The sequence below is a fragment of the Hemicordylus capensis genome, chromosome 5 (genome assembly GCF_027244095.1).
Source record: "Hemicordylus capensis ecotype Gifberg chromosome 5, rHemCap1.1.pri, whole genome shotgun sequence".
NCBI lineage: Eukaryota > Metazoa > Chordata > Lepidosauria > Squamata > Cordylidae > Hemicordylus > Hemicordylus capensis.
Window position 1 is genome coordinate 171620382 of NC_069661.1, and position 23135 is coordinate 171643516.

At 40.7% G+C, this 23135-nt stretch overlaps 1 protein-coding gene across 4 annotated transcripts in view; it reads left to right on the forward strand.

Annotated features, from left to right (window-relative positions):
• Positions 1-23135, forward strand: part of ASZ1 (ankyrin repeat, SAM and basic leucine zipper domain containing 1) — a 65444-nt gene that overhangs the window by 28403 nt on the left and 13906 nt on the right. For 2 of the 4 annotated variants that reach the window (XM_053257068.1, XM_053257071.1), the window contains exons 6-12: positions 196-330; positions 4774-4898; positions 12476-12551; positions 12923-12979; positions 14569-14681; positions 15774-15879; positions 17241-17354. In XM_053257068.1, the coding sequence (XP_053113043.1) occupies positions 196-330; positions 4774-4898; positions 12476-12551; positions 12923-12979; positions 14569-14681; positions 15774-15879; positions 17241-17354 (726 nt within the window). The remainder of the gene's footprint in view (positions 1-195; positions 331-4773; positions 4899-12475; positions 12552-12922; positions 12980-14568; positions 14682-15773; positions 15880-17240; positions 17355-23135) is intronic. The other 2 variants (XM_053257070.1, XM_053257069.1) reach the window with 2 other exon arrangements.

Here is a 23135-nt window from a genome sequence, read left to right on the forward strand (position 1 = left end):
AGTCCTCTTGAGTTTACAGGTTCTCTTTAATCTTGGGTAGGTGGCAGTGTTGAACCAAGAAGTGGGAGGAAAACAGACTATGCAAATGGTCTTGTGGGTTTGTTCAGAGTTCAGAGCACTTGTTCAGAGTTGGTTCGTGCTTTTCTCTTCCACTCTAAAGTACATACCACTCAAACAACTAACATATTGTTTCAGGCATTAACATGGGCAGCTCGCCAAGGACACAAAAAAGTAGTTTTCAAGTTGCTTGAACTTGGAGCTGATAAATCAATACAGACAAAAGATGGACAGACACCAGGAGAGATTGCAAAGAACAACAAGCATCCAGAGGTATTGTTCTGAATAGCATGTCAGGATTGGATTAAAATGTTTGCATTTCCATAGGCTGCTTCGTTTTCCACATCGAGGTGAATCAAGGCATTCAGTACATGAGAGCTTATAGGATCTATTGGTATTGGCATGGCTCATTTAATGTTGTGTAGAACTACTAGTGTGTTAAACCCTGTGGATGTTTTGTTTCTAAACTGCTGTAATGTTCTTCCTTAATCACTCCGCTACTGAGAATCTAGTTCTCTAGAATCTAGAGAATCTAATCACTCCGCTACTGAGAATCTACCTGATGCACTAACTTGGAACAAACAAAAAAATAGGGTCAGTACAAAGAGAAAAGAAAACAAAAGCTGCAGTTACTAAGAAGAATTAATTAACCCTGCACTGTACACACTTGACACACATTCAACATATTCGCTATTCACACAAGCAGCCTAACCCAGGCTAGGTCAGCCCAATCTGGGTTGGGCTGCTCCTGTGGAGCACCAGGATTGCTTCCGATCCCAGCATTTCCACTTCCACTACCCTGACCTTTTAACCTGGGCAGCTTAAAAGCACAACCGCCCCCAGGTTAAAAGCGCACACACACACACACACACGGCTGGCTGCCATTTCCAGTAGCGAGGGTGGAGAAGCAAGGACTTTGCTTGTGCCATGGGGCACTCTGGGACGCAGGAGTGGGAGGAAGTCCTACCACTCCCAGCTCTTGCCTTCGCCATGCCACCGCTCGTGTGGGCGCGCGGCATGGCGGAAGGCAAAGGTGCTCGTCTGCAGAGGAAGAGAGGCGAGCTCCTGCCTTCCCTGCAGACCTCGGAGTGGGAGCGTGAGGTCGTGTGCCCAAATTCACTGAGTGCTTTGCTCTGTTCAGGGTAAAATGAGGAAGCCGAAGGGAACAGCACATAGGCCTCACAGATCTGAGAGCAAAGGGAAAACCATAATAAAGTGATGTTTTGTGGTGGAATACGTATTCTCAATGTTTGTTTGTCTTTATTAATACTTCAGAGAAATAAATCTCTGGAATCAGGCAGCTTTCTTCCGTGATGTATAAAATCTTGTATGATATGGCTTTGAATTTATTTATGCAATGGGGATGGAGATATTTAAATAATTTGAAACCCATTGATGTTGGAAACCATCAATACTAATGAGTTATCTATCTTTCCTTTTCTTCTTTGGAAACGTGTTTTGAATTTTTTCCATATTGCTTGGTTTTGGACTCTTGTTTTTTTGTTTTTTTTTACTTACCATTTCATTTCATTTCTCTGTTTTAATTCCTCCCCTCTTCTCTACTCTCTTCTGGGATTTAAATGTAATGATATTTCCTGTTGCATATTCTATGGATATTCTCCCTTTTTAACACTCTGAAATATTGCAGTATTGTGAGTGATCTAAATAGTGGGTGGATTTCTCCCCTTCCCTCTGCAATTCCCTGTGTTCCCCAAATTATTTCCCTAAGGGTCACCCAGCCCTTAAGGATGTAGTTCTGAGAGACACAAGCAGCTGCAGAAGGAAAAGGGTATTGTGTCACAGAAAACCCAGGCATGTTGATGCAGAGTTACCGTAATCTGGGTATGGCCAGTATCTGCTTTGAAAAATGCTAACTTTTAATTGAAGATAAAGATTAGTGCCATAAGGTTAAAAAAGCAACATAAATTGCTGCAACACCTTAAAGACTTTATTGTGGACCAAAGCCCACTTTGTCAGATGCATGAAGTGCTATCCTTAGCAGGTTATATAAGGGTAGCAGTAGAACTATGTTACTAACCAAGCAGTGCATCCCACAACAGACTCAGCCAGCCTATCCAAAAAACCATGGTCAATGGTATCAAAACCAACTGAGAGGTCCAAGAGAATTAACTGGGTTGTTCTTCCCCTGTTTCTCTATACAGGTCATCCCACAAGGTGACCAAAGCAGTTTATGTTCCAAAGCCAGGCCTGAAGCCTGATTGAAATGGATCTAGATAATCAATTTCCTCCAAGAGTGTCTGGAGCTGGCCAGCCACTACGTGCTCAAGCACCTTGCCCATGAAGGGTATATTGGCCACAGGCCTATAGTTGTTTACATCCTCTGTGTCCAGACTAGGTTTCCTTGGGAAAGGCCAAGAAATTGTTTTCTTCAATAAAACTAGGACCATTCCCTCTCTCAAGGAGCCATTAGAACCTGCTGGACCCAGCTAAAAATTGCTACTACTATTAGTAGTATATCCCTACTAGATATAATAAGCCATGAAGGACAAGGGTCAAACTTATATGTTTGGGGAAAGAACTGTGTCTTATAAATATGCATCAGGCAGAAATCTGTCAGGTGTATCTGTAGGAAGTTAACTCAAGAGGAGTTAACCTCTTGAATTTCTGGCTGGACATTTACTATACAGGTGACATTTGGTGAAGCACTCCCTTGTAGAGATGCACCAGGCAGAAATTCATCAAGACGTCTCTGGCAAGTTATTGGGAAGCAACCCCTGTCAAATTTTTGGCTGTAGGCATCCCTCCACAGCTCACTCTTGAGCTGGAAGACCAAGGCAAGGTGTGTGGGACATGGAGCCTCATTTCTAAATCAGCTAATATAGGAGACTACTATAGGAGACAGTCTTTACAGCTTATACAATATGGTGCAGAAGATGAACACTTTGACTTGGATTGCCCACACTTTTTAGAGCAGGTAAAAACTGAAAGTCTATTAACACCCATCTTAAACTGAAGCTTTTTGAATGCCTGGATATCCAGGATTTGTGAAAAGGAAAATCTCACCCATGCTGGTTAGGAGCTTCTATGTTCATAGCCAGTATATCTCTGATGTAGAAAGTTCATATTCAGAGGCAGCCTACCTTGCCGCCATTGCATGTTCCCTCCTATGTCCATTTGCCATCTTACCCCCACTTTGTGTGACCTTGCAGGGCCCCTTCCCACCTAGCTGCCAGGTTAGTGAAGGGAGAAAAGAAAAGCCCATCAAAGAAAAAGGAAGCAGAAGGGAATGTTTGAATATTTAGAGCTTATATCCATGCCTTATCAAGCTGCTTCATCCAGAACCTGGAAGTCACTCTCCAGAACTTGCCCTGTCCAGTTCTGGCTTCAGAACCAGACAGGGCAAGTTCTGGAGAGTGACTTCCAGGTTCTGAATGAAGCAGCTTGATAAGGCAGGGCTATAAGCCCTAGATGTTAAACGTTCCCTTCTGGGGAATGTTTGTACTAAGTGCACTTTGCTGATTTTGCCCTTTTTATTATGAGGACTTCAGATGTTAATAACGTGGGAAATACTGGATGAATTTTTTTAGAACAATATAGGATTAATACTTCTGCATATACCTGATTTTTTTTTAAAAAAAATTAAAGGATCATTAATTTATTTTTAATACATTTATACAGAGAGGGAGAGGGAGGATAAGAGAGAATGAGAATTTTCTGGGACATGAATGAATTTTTCTGGAAAAATCTGTATTTTAATCTGGAATTTACCTGTGAAAACGGCATGTTTCCATCTTTTATGGTTTGGTCTGGGAGTTTTATGTCAGTCAGGCAATGAGTGGGTGAGTGAGGCCTAAGCAGCTTCATATTATAGATGTTGGCTGATGACAAACGGTTTGTTTTCTAGAGTTTAAGAGATAGTTTTTCAACTGCTGTATCTCAACCATTTTACATTAGAGCTCTACTAGATTTGTAGGGATGATGATGCTTATTTTGATTTTATGATTGATAAAATGTTCAGGACATTATAATGATAGAATGCTAGGACCCCTCCTCATCTTAACTCTACTGGTGTTACCTTGCCAGTATATCACCAGTGGTGGCTGTCATGAATGAGTTGTATTGTTGTACATTTGGTATTTACATACGGTAGATCTGTGATACTTCAGTCTGTTGCATTTCCTAGTAGTAGTAGTAGTTGTTGTCATCATAGTAACTGTCATGTCTTTTGGTCTCGAAGTTTCCCCCTGCTTTGTGTATCCTAACAATTGAGGCTTTCACCATGTGCATCTGACAAAGTGGGCTCTAGTTCATGAAAGCATATGCCACAATCTATTTCTAAGGTGCCACAAAAAGTCTCTTGTTTTGCTCCAAAAACTAATAAAGCTACTCTTCTGGATTTTGTCAAGAGGCATCATGATGTGTCCACAAAGAGGCAACTGCCCAATGTTGTACAAAATTATGCATAATAAATATGACCTACATAATAACCAATGAACCTGATCACTGACTATCTCCCTCATTGTAGTTTCTAAGGATCAGTTTTGACAAGTATCTATAAATATATAAAAATGCCAGTTGAGTAGAAATTGTGTCCCTGGGTTAGCAAGACCCAGGCAAGAAATTGTGTCCCTGGGTTAACTTTCATTATACTATAGTTGGATTTACAATTGCACTTAACTATGTTATGAACATATTAATTTACCTATCCAAAATAGGTTGTCTGAATATTAATAGAATGTAGTGTTCTTTTCTTAGCTTTTTAGCTTACTTTCTTTGACTGCAACTCCTTTCCAAAGAAGGTTCCAGAGCCTGACTAAAGAAGAAGCTTTGCATACACTTTTGAAAACAGTCCCTGATGCAGTTACGGGCCATAAAATCAGGTAAAGTAGTAGTAAAGGGGCTGGGTCAGATGTGACGCAGAAATGGTTAAGCCTGATTCCATGTAATGTCTCTAAGGCTCAGCAGTATGCACTTCCCCAGCACCCTACCCCACTCCCATTCCCATGCAAGTATCCACTTCCAATTTAGATTTGAACAAATGCCAAATCAGTCACGCTGTCTGAACCAACTCTCTGTTTGTTCTAATCAATATACTTGAATAAACTGCAGTCTGTACCCAAAGTTTGAAGTGAGTTGCAGATCTCAGTTTAGATCAAGTAAGTAGGCTAGAGATCAGTCAGTTCACACATCATAACCCATTTCAGTTTATTCTAACCCAAATAGGAAGTGGATGCTTAGGAAATAGGAACATAGGAAGCTGCCTTATACCGAGTCAGACCATTGACCTATCTAGCTCAGTATTGTCTACATAGAATGGCAGCAGTTTCTCCAGCGGCGGAGGGAGACTGGCGGCAGCCCGTGTTCAGCCGCTGCCCCCTGGTCCTGCCCCCTGCATCTGATGTCAGACTCAGGGGGTTGGCTAGCCCTTTAAAGGGAGAGCCGTTCCGGCCACGCTGCCAATGCAGTGCGGGCCGATATCCTTCCTAAACGGGGCTGCGCATCTCTCCCTGCCTTTAAAAGGCAGGGAGAGTCACTCCGGCCACACTGCCAACACAGTGCAGGCCGATTTGCATTTGGGAGCTAAATAACGCCCCCACGCCTGACACCAAACACGGGGGGGGGGCGTGTCTGCGGGCACCGGCCTGGGTTCTTTGAACCCATTCGCCCAGTGGTGGCTCTGCCCCTGGGCTTCTCCAAATTTGCAGGCAGGAGTATATCTCAGCCCTATCTGGAGATGCCAGGGAGGAAACTTGAAACCTTCTGCATGTAGATGCTCTTCCCAAAGCAGCTCCATCCCCTAGGGGGACTACCTTACTGTGCTCACACGTCTCCCATTCAGATGTAAACCAGGACAGACCCTGCTTAGCAAAGGGGGCAATTAAAGTAATGATGTGTGTACCTGAGTCCCTAAGATACTTACTAATCATGTCCGTGGAAGATAGTAATGGGATCTCTTTCTTAGCACATACTCTGACCCAATTCTAGGGCCTCTTCTGAAGAGGTTTCTTGCTGAGAAATGAATGTAAGTTAACTTTTCTATATAATTTTACAAGCATTTTAAACTGCAGGTGCTTGTTCCTGTGTACTAATCCTAGGCTCCCTCTCCCTTCCTGCTGCCCCATTTCTTAGCCATCATTTCTCATTCAGAATGTATCAGTTCATGGAAATCTTGTCTTCCTCAGGCTGTTCCTCATATGTATGTAGTTTAAACAGGTCTTTCCCTGTGCTGCATTCAGTGGTGTTTTAAAATATGTAAATTTATTAAAATTCAATTACATAGCCATCAGATAACAAATCCAAATCTCTAATGTATAGAGAGCTAATACATATAGTACAGCAACGGTCTCGCTCTGTATTTGAGATACTAGTGTAGTATGAATTGCCAATACTTGAAAGTAATGTGTGTAGGTTAGAAGAGGTATAGTGAATTGTCTTTGAACAGTTATTGGGATACAGGTCGAGAATCCTTTATCCAGACTGCTTGGGACCAGAGGTGTTCTGGATTTTGGATTTTTCTGGATTTTGGAATATTTTCATAAGTTATCTTGGGCATGAAAGGTTACTAGTTGGTGTTTTTTAAAAAGGTTTTATTTAATATACTATACTATACCCCTCCTCCCCCTCTCAGACCGGCTTGAGAAAACCAGCTTGGCTCTGCCTCGAAGGAGGGTTCTTCTCGGTTGCTGAAGCCAGCGTTTCTCTCTTTCTCTTCTCATCTATTCCTGTTTGTTCCTGTTTATTCTGCTAGATCTTTACTCATCTGTGTGCCCCTGTTATCTCCTAAACTCTTATGTATATATACCTTAAAAAACAATAACACCTTCTTTTGTCTTCCCCCCTCCCCCCCCCCTTTTCCTTTCCTTTCCCCCTTCCTGGGAGCGAAGCTTGAGAGGCAGTAAACAAAAGGCAGATAGCAAAGCCTGAGGGGAAGAGATAAGGATCGCTAATGAGCTGAGGAATCAAGGGCCCTATCTATTGCTTCTGCAAACAGGAAGAGGTTGAAGCTACAAGCATTTTTTCTCTCTCTTGGCATGGTATCCGGATTTTGGAGCTTTCCGGATTTCAGAAGTCCGGATAAAGGATTCCCAACCTGTATAATACCGCTTTTAAAATGTTCATTACGACAATCAAACAAAACAAGTATAAACAGTTCAGGTTTCAAAATACTTTACTGCAGATGTCCCAATGTAATGCACATGCACATATGTTTGTGTATCGTGCTTAGCACTCTTGCCTTGAAAAGTTGGTTTTTCCTGCCTGGGGGAAAACGTTCATACAAGTCAAATGTGAAACCCGGGGAGAAACAGGAATGCGTCTCTAGAAAACACCTGGATCTGTTGCTTGAATAGACTCCCATTTTAAGAGTATACGTGGGCTTGTTCAATGAACTGCATGTGGAGTCATAACTGGGTATCTATGCCTAGAAGTGCTGTCTTGTCCCACTATTTTCTGTCCATATCAGGGGCCATTAGAACATTGTGGGTTGGGGTTCCTCCCACTGAAGTTTAATTTTTTTTAACTTAAATGTTGTTGTGTAGGAACACACTTCTGCATTATTTCTTCCCCTCCAGTGCTCCTGCTGTAACTCCCGAGGAGCTTGGAATGGAAGAAACCATGTTGATGTGATTCTTGGTGTATCCTGGTTCACTAAACATTTTTGCTGATCCCACTTGCTTCCTGAAAATTCCACTTAATACATCACTTCCTGAAAATCTGCTGAATTTCCCTCTTTCCTACCAGCTGATGGTTGCCCTTTAATGAGTTTGCTGCAACCCTATGCATGGTTTATGGGGAGCAAGTCCCATTGAACTTAGTGGGATTTACTTCCAAATAAACATGTGTCCATAGTGCTATTGCAACCACAGTGTCCTCCTATTTATTGATGTTGAATTGCTGCTCTTTTGATTATTGGGCAGGGAGTAGAATAAGTAAAACTGTCGTAAGTTCTTAAAAATAAATGGGGGAAATGCAATAGGGAAGCAGAGGAGGTGGATCAGTTAGGTGTTGCAGTCAATCAATCAATCAACTTTATTACGGTCCAATACCATCATAAGATAGTGTGGTGCAGTAACAAATTATGAGGAGTACATACATTAGGATAGGACAGATTATGAAGCAATAAAACCACATTACATTAACATTACTATAAACTATAATTACTATAAAACAATTACTATACAATTATTAATAATTACTAGTAGTTAGAAACTATAATTATTATAAAATGCTACTCTAGAGTTGTGAGGAGGACTGTAAAGCTGCTACTACTACAGCTCAGATTAAATATAGTAAAATATTACTAAATATATTAAAATAGGGAGAGGACAGAAGCAAAAGTATGAGTATAAGGTCACTACGTTTATATTCAAAGTTATATGCATCTGTCTATGAAAAGATAAAACCTAAGCTATTTAAACTATAGGATGGGGTGGCTAAAATATGTGGGACAGGATAATTAGCTGAGAGTGAAGCAGGCAACTAAAATAGACAGTGGCTAAAATCAATACAAGACTAATACATGGTTATGGACTGGCAGTCAGGGCCTAGCAGATCTTGTATGCTGCCACACAGAACTTGGCAATCTTATATGTGCAATCTTCATCTGAAAGCAGCATCCTGGTAGAAGCTTGACTAGGGCGACCAGGGTACCTGAGGAGCAGTGGAATTATAAGCTGCTCACGACTGTTCTTATAAAAGGGGCAAGAGTACATGCTCTGTGGTTTCTACCTCCCCCGTGTCACAGAGGCAAAGTGTTTCCGTGACTGGTAGCTTTCTAGCACTGCGGAGGGAAGGGCATGACAATGGGGAAGGGAGAAACCCTTCTATGGCTGGGGATTTCCAGCTGTGTCAAGTACGCATCAGGGGAGACAGTGAATCTAAGTCTTTCTGAGGACAGGAAGCTTGGTGCTCTACTAAGGTCAGCCCTGGTGCTCAGTGTCCAAAATTCTTTGATTGCTGTTTTCGTTTGTCACAGCCCATAGCAAGGAGGAGGGGGTGGGGAGAAGCCTAGTAGCACCACTTTATTCTGGACTGCCTGTTTCCAAGAAGATTGGAAATTGTTCTGTAGGGTCAGAGGGGCCAGGCTCTGAGGGCTGAGGGCTAGTTTGAGCCAGTGGTGGGAGAATGATCATCGACACCCTGGGCTCAACTTTTATCATACCAGATTCCAGGCATAGAGTAGCATTGGAGACACAGCAAGGCACTTGTAGGGCTGCTCTTAAGAATTTAGACTGGACACGTTCTAGTGAGACAAGATTGGAGGTGGGGATCCCGGGTAAGCACCATAAAGTAGTTGAGCCAGTGGCTTGGCCTCAAATAATTTAAAGCACTGTTGTCACATAGTGGCCACCTCTAGTCCATAAGAACTTCAGGATGGCAGTGGAGCTTCTCTGCGCGGTGAGGGCGATGTGATTACAATGGGGCTTTCTTGTGCCAGAGGCATGACTGACTACCCCCAGGTATGTGAAGCAAGTGACCTGCTTAATTCTGTGGCCGTCAATATTCTAGTGGTGGACCTTGGGTCTTCTGGCAAAGGCCATGACCTTAGTTTTTTTGTAATTAATTTCAAGTTGTTCACTCTTGCAGAACTGTGCAAGTGTCGCCAACGCCCTTCTGAGACCTATAGGGGTCCTCGAAGACTGCCACATCGTTGGTGTATAGTAGGGTGGAAATGCTTCTTTTGGCCAGCTTGTGGGGGGGGGGGTGGATGTTTGGGCTGTTAAGATGGCTCACCATGGCATTGATGTAAAAATTGAAAAGAAGCAAGTCAGGATACATCCCTGTTTGACTCCCTTTGGGATCAAGATAATAGTTCGTAAGGTGTCCTTGGGGGCTACACCTCACCCTGAGTGTCTTGTCTGTGTGAAGGGTACAAATTAGGTAGAGTCAATCAATTGAGGCAGATTCCAGCTTCTCCCATAGCTTAACTCAAAAGCGGCTTTGAGATCTGTGGAGGCGGCGTAAAGGGAGGCAGAATTGTTGGAGGAATACTTTTCAATGAGATGTTGGAGCACCAGGCATTGATCAAAATCCAGTTTGCTAATCTGCCATCAGATTTTCTTGTTCTAATCAGTCCTTGAGTTTCCCATGTAGGTGTCTGGCATATATCTTGCTGATGGTGTTGAGCAAGCTGATGGGCCTATAGTTGTCAGGGTCATCCCGGCTTCCCTTTTAAAATTTGGGGATTTTAAATGATCACCAACCCCCAGTTCTTGGGAATGTGGCCATGAGAGTCAATGCAGGTAAATAGTGAAGCCAGAACTGGGGCTCACCACTTCATTTTACCTTTTATAAGATTATGTGTTGCAGTCTGAAAAGGAACCATCTGCTGCTTCCTTGTCTCCTTTTCTAGTTGCAGTGAGGATGAGTTTCTTTCTTTTCTCATGAAATTAAACAGACAGTGTATTCATCTGCTGGCCTTGCATCTTTTCCCATTGCTCTGGCCATGAGCTCCAATAAGAAATTCCTAAAATGATTTTAATGGATTTTTTCTTGTCAGAACAGGATGGACATTTCATGCATCTTGGGCTCTTATGAGTCCATTGTACCATCCAGGTATAGGATTTCTGTGCATGTGTGCTTTAATAAAATTTTGAGGCTTTTTGCCATTTAAATCCCCAGGTGTTCAGAGGAGAACAGTGTTTCCAGTGCTGCTTTGATGTGGTTTAGAAAGACTCCTGATTCTCTGCGACATTGAATAAATAGCAGCAACAATCATTGGTGAAGACTGAGGCAAGGGGGAGAGCAGACTTGCTTCACTAAAGGCTATTTTTAAACAGTGGATTAAGAGTGGATTTTTTGGGGTGGAGAGTCAATAAAAATTAAAGGGCTGGGAACTGAAGTATTAACTGAAAGATTAAATTGTCATTGGTTTTAAAAAAAAAATTTTAAGGACCTCACGAGGCACATAACAAAAAAGTGTGCTCAGGTGCAGAAGTGAGAGAGTAGATGTGCTGGTCTGTCCCTGGGAGCCAGTCCTCCCATATGTCTCCACCCATGCTGGTAGCCCCTCCTCTGCAGGTTGCATAGTGATCAATCAACATCTTTGCCTCCTGGTCAAGGTTTCTCTCTTCTTTGATCAAGTCAAAGTAATGCCTGCACTATTTCCTATAAGAATCAAAGGTCATGTTGGAATAAAACACCATCTAGAAAAATCCTGAAATAGTACATTTGAGGAAGGTTAGGGAGATTTATGAAGGTGGTTGCATGAACATTTTCTGTCATATTTAGTGGGTGAATTGCATTGATTAATACTGGATCCATTGATTAATTGGATTGATTAATACTGAATACTGAATTGCTTGATTAATACTGGTACATTACAAATGTGTCTGGGAAATCTTTCATGAGTAGCCTACAAGATGCAATTCATAAAGTTCACAAAATACAATCATGAGCAAATGCTGACACGAGTTGAGAAGCTCACTTGCACTCCATCTCTTGCCAGTACTGCCTAAGTAAGTGTGTGTGTGTGTGTGTGTGTGTGTGTGTGTGTGTTTAATAGGGGTCTCCACCTGGGCACAGGCAGAACCACCATAATGTGCTCTTTGCACTTTACTGAAGATTGGATCGTGCCTCAAGTAATATTCCTTTTGTCAGTAACTTGCACCAAACTACAAAACTATTATGATGGTTGGAAAAACTATACTTTTAGCAGAGATGTAAATAAGCATATGCATGTTTGCCTTTTTAAACTTTGCCACAACAGAAACAAGCAAAACCAAACGAGAATTGGTGAGATACTTATTAAGTGGAAGGTTTAAGTTTTCTGTTTAGCCCCTTTGCATTTTTAAACCTAAGCTAACTTTAATATCAATATTTCAAATGACTGCATAGTGCAACTCAAGCAAATGTTTGCTTGAAATGTGTACAGATGGTCCTCATTATCAGCGGACTCTGGATCCATAGTTTTGCCTATCCGCATTTGGGTCTTAGAAACCCAGTATCATTGTTTTACAATGATAGGGTTAAAAAATAGGTGAAATTTACCTATCCACAGGCTGGAAATGAACTGGAAATGAGTTCCAATGTCATTTCTGACTGCCATTTTCCAGCAGAAAGCAATTTTGTGGCTGCGGCAGCTTCTACTGCTTCTTCTTCTTCTACTGCTTCTTCTTCTACTACTACTACTACTACTACTACTACTTCTACTTCTACTACAGCAAATATTCAACCATTTGGGGGGTTTGAGGGGGCATTGCTGGACAGCTGGAGACTTGAAGAATATTTTTATTTTTTATTTCTCTCCCCCTCCTTGCTTTTTTGTCCATTTTTTTTTTGGTTAGGAACCTAACCCCCCAATTCCCATTGACTCAAGGTTTTGTCGTTCACAGTTTCCATATTTGCACCTATGAGTGAGAACAGAACCCCCGCAAATAATGAGGGCCACTTGTACTTTTTTTGTTTATGCGCATGCTTAATATATGTGTTTAACATAATGGAACCAATGTATGTATAGTTCTTATGCAGCCTTTGGTGACCTGGAAGTGTTTTTACATGGACTTGAACTAGAACACATAACAGAACTGCTAAAGGTAAGGCCTTGTTCGTGTAAACATATATGAAAAATTGCATGTGTTCTAATTTTGTCTCATGTTCACTATTAAGACTAAAGTTACACGTTAATAAAAGCATAAGGTTGTAGCTGCAATCTCATGTATAGTTTCCAAGCCATATGGAATATTGAGATTTTCTTCTACTTGCATAGGATTATGCTGTAAGTGTTCAAGCTATTCTTGAAGATGTAAATTGAAATCTCTACATGTTACCTAGGCTCTGTATGTTTGCCTACTATGAATATGCTTAAGCAAAATTTGATATTTGGTTTAATGTTTTGATGTGTGTAGCATTGCCTGAAAAAATTCTGGCATACGATTGTCTCATAGCATAATTTTGTTTCATACAGGAGAGAGAGATAGCATTAAGACAGCTTTTCACCATGGAGAAAGAAGATTTTATACAGGTCAGCTTAATACAGCTATTTCAAACTCTCCTCTTTATTTTATTACACACACGCACACACACGCACACACATGCACACACACAAGTTATACTTGAGCTGATGTATACATCCAAATAGAAGAGTGTCTAAATTCTTGTGATAGTCTGTTTTAGACACTTTGGGGATTTAACAGATACTTCTTTTTTTACAGAGAATAAGAGTAGGTTGTGCACTGTGACAGTGCAAGGCCTGATTTGCTAGTAACTGTAAATGTTGGAAATTATACAAAATGTGCACAAAAATTGACAGATTTATCTAGTCATATGAAAGAATGGAGAATGTGTGTGAAGTTATAGATGTAATGCATTGCCTAGTCACAATGCACAGTCTTGTAAGATAATAGCCTCTGGATGGGGCAGTTTATAAATGTAATAAATAATAATAATATAAATATAGGAATTTGTTATCTAATATTGGGGCTGTATAGCATGCATAATATGACACATCCTGTGTGTGTTCTACTTTGTGTGTTCTCAGTGATTTCATGTGAAAGATCACAACTCTTACACAGTCTTTATTCAATTTTCTTTACTCGCATGCAACCTATATATCGGGGCCCACATAGTTAAACCTAGGTCTTCAAATCTGAAACAATTTCTTGCCTGAATGCTCTTTGACCACATGGCGGTGCCACTTCTGCAGTTCCTACTCACAGAAGAATTGCAGGGCTTTCAAACAAGGTTTGAAAGAGTGTGCAAAGTTATTCTGTGCTTAAAGGACTGAAAAGTGATGGTGTAGTCTATCTTACACGTTATGTTTTTTTTTATCAAAAGGCAAAAACAGATGTTCACTGCTTTGTAAAATTCTTCTCAAATTATTTTAGAAAAATTTCAGTTCTCCTTTTAGACATTAGTTAAATTGTTTACTCATGCCTTGAAATTTACTATGCAATAAAATAGGATTGAAATTTGAGTTTGCTTAGATAAAGCTTTTGTTAAAGTTTTCCTATTTTGGAATTAAGATAATGTTTTTGGATGCTCTGTATTAAAGCTTGTAACTTGAAATCTTCCTTTGTTAACAATTGTAAAGACTTATTCATGTGTCATTTTAGATTGGTTTTTATTCTCACTTATCCTAAATGTCTCTATTTAGTGAGAAATTTAGAATAAGTGTCTGACATGATGTGTAGCATATTGCAGGAGGGTCTCCACCACTAGCACTGCTGTAGGCATCTAAAGCAATGCCAAGACCACTGTGGAGCTAATCCATACAATGGTGCAGTTGTGCTTCTTTGTCTCTATGGCCATTGTAAATGGTTGCAGCATTGCATAAGCATGATTGTGTGGTTTTATGTAATAGCACAATAACACCCTTGCGCAGCAGCTCTGTGTTTGTGTTCTAGACACAGCTGCGGGTGTCTAAAACAATGTTGGCCCTGTTGTGCAAGAGCACTCTTGCGCAACAGTGCTGGCATTGTGTTAGACATCTGCAGCAGCGTGGGCAGTGCAAAACTGCCCGTGATACACTGCACATCATGTCAGCCAGTGAGTATAAAAGATCTATATGATGTATCCATAAGTGAGAATAAATGTAAATGTCCTCTCATTTAGATTGGGATTAAGAATACGAGAGATCAACAGAAAATCCTAGATGCTGTTAAAGAACTACAGGTAGAAGAAATAAAATTGGATGAGTTGTCTGGCGTGGTGAGCTTAGAACTCAGGTAAAAACACCAGTTGAAAGACATATGAACATTCACAGTTGTTCGGCCTCTAGCTGGAAATACTCAGGGTGGGAGGAGATAAATGAGCCATTCTTGTTTATGAGCAGTCAAGTATTGAATAATAATTCTTCACAGTGTATAACTGCATAAATCCAACTGTAGATGTTGTTTCAACAAAATGTTTCGCTCACAATATCTCTGTCGGAAAACCAAGATCATTGCTTGGAATCAAAGATCCTGCTGTGAAAGCAGGTGGTGGGGAAGGGGCAGGCATCTCTTCCCCCCAGCCCCCAATCCCTCTGGCATGGGCACAAGTGCCTTGTATTTACATAGCAGGGTTTTTGGATCTAAACCATTATAGACTTTCCATCATGTATTGGAAGCCATTTTGTGTGTGTTGGTTTGCTTTGTTTTTCTGTTTGTGTGGCTCACTTTGTCAGTAATAGAAGTGCAAGAAGCTGTCTTGGTATATTTTAGCTCTTGTAAACTTTCTTCTGTTTGCTGATTTAAAAGACAAACACTTGAAAAAATCCTCCACAAAAAGTATGTCAGCATTGTTTACCACTTTCCTTTTCCATAAGGAGCTATGGAAATATATAAGGATTCTGCCTTTTTTTAACCTTGCAATTGTGAATGTATTCAAATGGTCAGTGGTGAAGTTTGCTTTTCTTCGCATGACGTTGAAGCAGGCAGTACCACAGACTTTGTGTATTTCATTTCTGTGCATAAAAATGAATCTAAAACATCCTTATTCTGATGTTGCAAGACTATACAACTGATACACTGCAGAATGCTTTACTGTGGCAATATGTAAACCCCAAAAGGAAACAAAGTGGTTTGCTTTTACTATACATTTTGATTGTGCAGCTGTCAGAAACAAAAGTCCAAAGCCCAGGAGTCATGTGTAACAAGTTCAGTTCTATGGATCCTGGCCACAGAAAAACATGCTCATTAAAACATAGATTTCAAAATATAAAAGTAAGCATACTGGGTTTCTTTGCTGCTGTGTGAAAATAAAGCAATGCTGGACTTTAGCTATTAGCTATAGGGTAACTATTAGTATATAACTATTATCTCCTTTTATTCTTGCAGTGGTGATGAGTTTTTTTCTTTTCTCGTGAAATTAAACAGACAGTGTATTCATCTTACAACTTCTGTGCAGAGTGTGGTTAATCAGTTCCCTACAGATTCTCACAAGGTATTCATACAAAATGAAAATATTACGGTGCTGGTAAAGACATTGGCTGACATCCAGATTGGTGTTACTTCAGTACAAGGACATGGTACAAGGTAGTTCTTCAAAGATGGGAGCTTCTATTTGAGACTAGCGTTATGTTCACACAAGACATTGCACATCATGTTTCAAAACCTTTGTTGCCCAAGTACTCTGTGGTTCTATCAATCACACAACTTCCCACAGCTCCACAGACTACTTAGGTGTGTGCAACTTCCCTTGTTGCACTAGTGCAGTAGTAGTCTGGATGTCCGCCATTAATTTGTATAACTTTGCATATTTGGAAACTCATCGCTGCTGTATTGTACTATCAACCATTGTCCAATGCGGTTTCTTGACATAATTCTTTAGTAAGTCAAGAAATCAACCATTGTCCAATGTGGTTTAGATTAAGCCTTACATAATTATGTCAAATTTTAAAGGAATATTCCCGTTTTAAAGAGAAAAAACACAAGTCGGGAATGGTTCACCATTTCATTATTTGTGTTTGTAACCCGGTTCATAAAGGTTAACAGCATAGAGATAAATTGGAGAATTATTTATTGGTGATCAGCACCTTGCTTCTAACAGTAGACTGAGGGTAATAAGACTTCCTCAGGAGCAACATCATGGGAAAAAAAAGGCTTTAAATGGCATTCGTGTTAATAACTCACTCCACCTTGTCATGTTGGCAGCTTACAAGTCTACTTGTAAGAGCCAGCGTGGTGTAGTGGTTAGAGTGCTGGACTAGGACCGGGGAGACCCGAGTTCAAATCCCCATTCAGCCATGAAACTAGCTGGGTGACTCTGGGCCAGTCACTTCTCTCTCAGCCTAACCTACTTCACAGGGTTGTTGTGAAAGAGAAACCTAAGTATGTAGTACACCGCTCTGGGCTCCTTGGAGGAAGAGCCGGATATAAATGTAATAATAGTAATAGTAATAATACTTTCATAAGAGGAACTAGAATATTGATCATATACATAAATCCTGCAGTATTGGATACTAGATTATAAAATTAAAATATTCTAACTTTTATTTGAGAGCAGGTCAAAGAAAAATATATAAAATAATAATGCTGTTGAATCTTTTTACAGTTTCAAATGCCTTTTTAGAATGAAAAATTTAAACTGCATTGTATACCAAACGGCATTACTTTCTAGGAAACCCTTGTGATATGTGGTTGCTGCAATTGTAAAAAAAAGCTACTGTCCTGATGTTCTCTACAGAAAAATATATTTTGTGCAGTTGACTAGAACTGTGTTCCAGTTAACACTGGTTGCAAAAGTTCTGTTCTAACTGAGTTGTATGTCCTGCATTTCCCCAAGTAATGTTCCATTTCTGTTAGTTAGTTCTTGAATGGAGTCCACCTCAAAGCCTCATTAAAGTCTGTGAAGACCTTGTTTCCAGTGCTGAAGACCTGAGTGGAGAAGTTAACAAATTAAGAAAGCTCATGCAAAAGGTGTATACATGTCTTAACAAATCTTATTTTTATATATATATATATATATATATATATATATATATATATATATATATATATATCTTGAAGCTTGTTGATTTATGAATTTGTTTGTGCAAAATAAAATCATACTTCCCAGTTACCTACATATACCAACTTTTGCATACACAATCCTCCCAGTTAGCTGAATGCACTACATTTTACATTGGAATATGCTGAGTGAAAGGTTTGGTATTTTAAAATTATAGCAGAAATACTGAATATAATCATATTGTAACTGTTCTCAACATATTTAATGGTCAATCAGATCAATAATTCAAAATCACGACATACCCCAAAGAAGTAGAAGATCTCTCTGATTCAAATTTAATGTGTGATGATAATTCAGTAAAATGAATATTTGAAATCCTACAAATTTAAAATTGTGTTTACTTGGCTTTTGCAAACAAACTAATTAAAAATTCTACGACATATCTTTCATTTCTTGAACTTTCCTGGAGTTATAATCTACGCAAAATGCCTTTGCCCAGTGGTCAATGGACTGCACCTCCTAGCAGAATATATTTAAAACAATTACCAAAGAATGGAGAGATTTTACAGAATATGTCAGGTCAGGAATTGTGGAACTAACATCGCAACAGAGTTTTAAAATTGTAGTACAAACATTTTAGTCCTAATCAGTTTGTGCAATTTCATAAATGTATGAGCAACAAAAGTATGTGTTATCCAAATAACAAAACTCATTTAACCACCACATTTTGGAATATTCAGTTTTTATTTTTGTCATAGACCAGCATAAAATCAACAAACAGCAGATTGGGCAATAAAAACTTGGCGAAACTTACAAATGAATAAACAAAACTTGGCCACATTAACAGAAACCATTTCTTTAAAACTGGACAGCAGAAACTCTAAATAAAATTGAACAGTGCGACCAGGCAAATTCTTTAACAAGGGAGAAATAAACTTAGAAGAAGTATCCCTGTAAAGGGTGCAATAAAGGATAACATGGGCAGTAGTCTATATCACCCGAGCCACAAGGGCAGAGACGTGATGCGTAAGGTAGTTTTTTATACTTTCCTTCTAGGACTGCCGTGGGAAGTAAGTTGAGACGAGCAAGAGTCAATGCCCTCCTAAATTTAGGTATAACTAAATTATTTAGGTAGTCAGCTGGTCTAGATTTTAAGAGCTGAGTACCAATAAATAAGCTACCTGACAGATTTGCAGACTCTTCCTGCAGTTCTATGTCTAGGGCCCGTTGTGTAATAGACCAAATGGCTTGGTCAGACCCCAACCTGATGTGTTCTTCCTGAGCTAAGCCAAATTGTTGTAACTTCAAATTTAAAGTAATCTTCCATTTAGATATATAGCTGTCAACTAATACCAAGGGGGCAAGGCCAATAGGAAAGAAGACCAACTTCAACCAAACCTGATAATGGTCAACCAGCATCTCAATTTTAGCATGGAAACCCTGGCCAAACTTGAGTTTGGAACACAAGAGACTTGAAGGATAGCTCTTAAAAATATAGTTTGAACCACTTCTAGCGGGGTGAAGTTACATATGGGCTCAACTGTGCACCATACAGAAGCTGGGGGTATACCTTAGCTATAAAGAGTTTGATGGCTGCAGGAATAAAGGAAGTGCCCCTTGAACAGTGGAATGACTTAATAGCATTAGCTGAAATCTGCCTATTTTGAGATAGAAAATTGAGGGGTGCTTTGTGGCCTCCGTTAGAATGAAAAACACCCAGATACTTTAAAATCTTCACTTTTTTGTCCACTGATATGCCATGCATAGGTCTTAATATGCGTAGCAAACACCATCACCTTCATTTTTTGTGTAATTTACCTCTAAAGCCTCATTAGTACAATAAGAGCTTAGTGAGGCTAACACACGCCTCAGCCCAACTGGGGTTTGTGAAAGTAAAACTAGGTCATCCGCATAGAGCAAAATCGAGATGTGCTTATTTGCCAATTTAGGGGGGTGTAATGCCAGATCATTCAAATGGTGAACAAGGGAATTGAGATAGAAGTTAAACAGAAATGGAGCTAGAATACACCCTTGTCTCACTCCCCTTTGGGTTGGTATTTCAGCTGAAAGGTGACCTTTAACACTGCAGTGGACCCTAAGTTGGTTATTTTCATGGAGGTTATGAATTAATAATAGTAAGCGCATATCTATAGATGGGTCCCTTTGCTTAGACCAAAGCCTAACCCTTGAAATAGAATCAAAAGCCACTTTAAAATCTATTAATGTGGCAAAGACAGAGGATTTTGGTCTTTGGGAATATTTTTCGACTAGATCAGTGATTCTCAAACTTGGGTCCTCAGGTGTTATTGGACTTCAACTCCCATAATCCCCAACCAAAGGCCACTGAGGCTGGGGATTATGGGAGTTGAAGTCCAATAACACCTGAGGACCCAAGTTTGAGAATCCCTGGACTAGATGATGTAGAATGAAAGCTTGTTGGATAGGAGAGCGGCCTTCACGAAAACCCGCTTGCTTAGCTGACAAGACGTTATTGAGTTTCAGCCAATCCGATAATTTATTAAGAAGATGTCTGGCATACAATTTGCTAATGATGTTGAGTAAGCTAATTGGCCAGTAATTACTTGGGTCATCTCTTGCCCCTTTTTTGTAAATGGGGATAATTATCGCAATACCCCAATCTTTGGGAACATTAGCAGAGGAATCAATAAAGATAATTAACGAGGCTAGTAAAGGGGCCCACCAGTCCAAATTGGTAAGTATAATTTTGATTGTAATACAGTCAATCCCTGGGGCCTTGCTCACCTTAAACTTCTTGACTAAGCCCTCAATTTCTGAGCAAGTGACTGGGTTCCAACCAGACATTTTGGAATATATCTCTGCAATCTGTAAGATTCAGAAACCTTCCATATTCTAGATTGCCATAGCACTTGTAGGAAAAAGTACATTGTGCTGCAGATCATGTTGGGTGGCCTCCTGAGAACCTTATGTATGATTGCAGTTAATTGAAAACTGAAGTTTAATTGCCTACAATTTGAAAATGGTTTAAGATTATTCTGACAGGTTTATTAAAGAACACACCAAGGCTATGCACACGAGTAGCCCTGCCCAGGTTAGGGAAGCCCTGTCTGGGTAGGGCAGCTCATGTGCAGTGCCAGGCTCAGTCCTGATCCTAGCACTGCCTCCTCTGCAAGCCCAGCTTTTGTGCCCATTCTTTTGCAACCCAAGCGTACACAGAGACAGGCGCCTAGAGCACCCATCTCATTCATGCTCATTGCGCGGTGCACTGTGGGATATCCAGAGGCAGAAATGTATTGTCACAGCCTCCAGAGATCTTGAAGCCGCATTGCTTGCTGCTTCAATCAATGCGCACTTGATCATCTTGGGGAGGAGTGAGTAGGACCCTGCCTTCCCTGCTGCCTGCCTTGTTGTGTGAATATCCTTACTCTGTATTACAGAAGGGAGAAATCCTGTTCAACTTGGCTCCCTCTTCTAGTATTGTTCTCTAATTGATCATTAATCTTTTCTTGGAATCTCACCCAAGCACAAAAGGCCTATCCAACCACCATTCTTATTTGTTTTTCTCTGCTTTCCTTTCCTTTTGATAACTCCTAGCTGATGGCAATTCATTGGGAATTGGGAAGGGAGATGTCGGACCTCTCTACTCTGATTAACAAATGTTTGATAGGAGATTGAACTATTAATATTCAATAATGTATTGATAAGAAATCATTGTATATTATCCAGTAGTGAAAATGAGATCAGGGCTGTTGGCACTGTATCACGAAGGCTCAAACTAAAATTTAACTCAGAACTCTGGCAGAGAGGACAGTTTGCCCCCCCCCCTTCCTTCCAGGGTTGATTTGATTTAAATCATGATTTAAAATGCTTCACATAAGGACTCATAAGAACATAAGAACAGCCCTGCTGGATCAGGCTCAAGGCCCATCTAGTCCAGCATCCTGTTTCACACAGTGGTCCACCAGATGCTGCTGGAAGCCTATAGGCAGTAGTTGAGGGCGTGCCCTCTCTCCTGCCATTGCTCCCCTGCAACTGGTACTCAGAGGCACACCCTTGAGGCTGGAGGTGGCCCACAGCCCTCTGACTAGTAGCCATTGATAGACCTCCATGAAGTCATCCAAACCCCTCTTAAAGCCATCCAGGTTGTTGGCCGTTACCACATCCTGTGGCAGAGAGTTCCACAAGTGGATCACGCGTTGTGTGAAAAAGTACTTCCGTTTGTTGGTCCTAGACCTCCTGGCAATCAATTTCATGGAGTGACCCCTGGTTCTAGTGTTGTGTGAGAGGGAAAAGAATCTCTCTCTCTCCACTTTCTCCGCGCCATGCATGATTTTATAGACCTCTATCATATCTCCCCGCAGTCATCTTTTTTTCTAAACTAAAAAGCCCCAGGTGTTGTAGTCTTGCCTCGTAAGAAAGGTGCTCTAGGCCCCTGATCATCTTGGTTGCCCTCTTCTGTACCTTCTCCAGTTCAACAATGTCCTTTTTAAGATGTGACCAGAATTGTACGCAGTACTCCAAGTGTGGTCGCACCATAGTTTTGTATAAGGGCATTATAATGTTAGCCGTGTTATTTTCAATCTCCTTCCTAATGATCCCTAGCATGGAATTTGCCTTTTTCACAGCTGCCGCACATTGAATAGACACTTTCAACGAGCTGTCAACCACAACCCCAAGATCCCTTTCCTGGTCCGTCACCGACAGCTCAGATCCCATCAGCATATACTTGAAGTTGGGGTTTTTCGTCCCAATGTGCATCACTTTACACTTGCTAACATTGAACCGCATTTGCCATTTTGTCGCCCACTCCCCCAGTTTGGAGAGATCCTTTTGGAGCTGCTCACAATCCGTTTGGGATTTCACTACCTGGAAGAGTTTGGTATCATCTGCAAATTTGGCCACATCGCTGCTTACCCCTGCTTCTAGATCATTTATGAATCAATTAAAAAGCATCGATCCCAGTACAGATCCCTGGGGGACCCCACTTCTTACTTCCCTCCATTGTGAAAACTCTCCATTTATTCCTATCCTCTGTTTCCTGTCTTTCAACCAGTTTGCAATCCACACATGTACTTGTCCCTTTATTCCATGACAGCTAAGTTTCCTCAGGAGTCTTTGATGAGGAACTTTGTCAAAAGCTTTTTGGAAGTCCAGGTAGACTGTGTCAACTGGATCACCTTTATCCACATACTTGTTGACACTCTCAAAGAAGTCCAAAAGGTTGGTGAGGCAAGATTTACCTTTGCGGAAGCCATGCTGGCTCACTCCCAGCAGGGCCTGTTCTTCTAGGTCAGTGATTCTCAAACTTGGGTCCTCAGGTGTTATTGGACTTCAACTCCCATAATCCCCAACCAAAGGCCACTGCGGCTGGGGATTATGGGAGTTGAAGTCCAATAACACCTGAGGACCCAAGTTTGAGAATCACTGTTCTAGGTGCTTTACAATTTTATCCTTGAGGATGCTTTCCATCAATTTGCCTGGAACGGAGGTTAGGCTAACCGGCCTGTAATTTCCCGGATCCCTTTTTGAAAATTGGTGTTACATTTGCTACTCTCCAGTCCTCTGGTACAGAGCCTGATTTCAGGGATAAGTTAAATATTTTATCAAGGAGGTCGACAATTTCACATTTGAGTTCTTTGAGGACTCTTGGATGGATGCCATCCGGCCCTGGTGATTTGTTAGCTTTCAGTTTTTCCAGACAGTTTAGAACATCATCCCTTGTCACTTCTATCAGACTCAGCTCTCTAGCCTCCATCCCTAAAAAGCCTGGT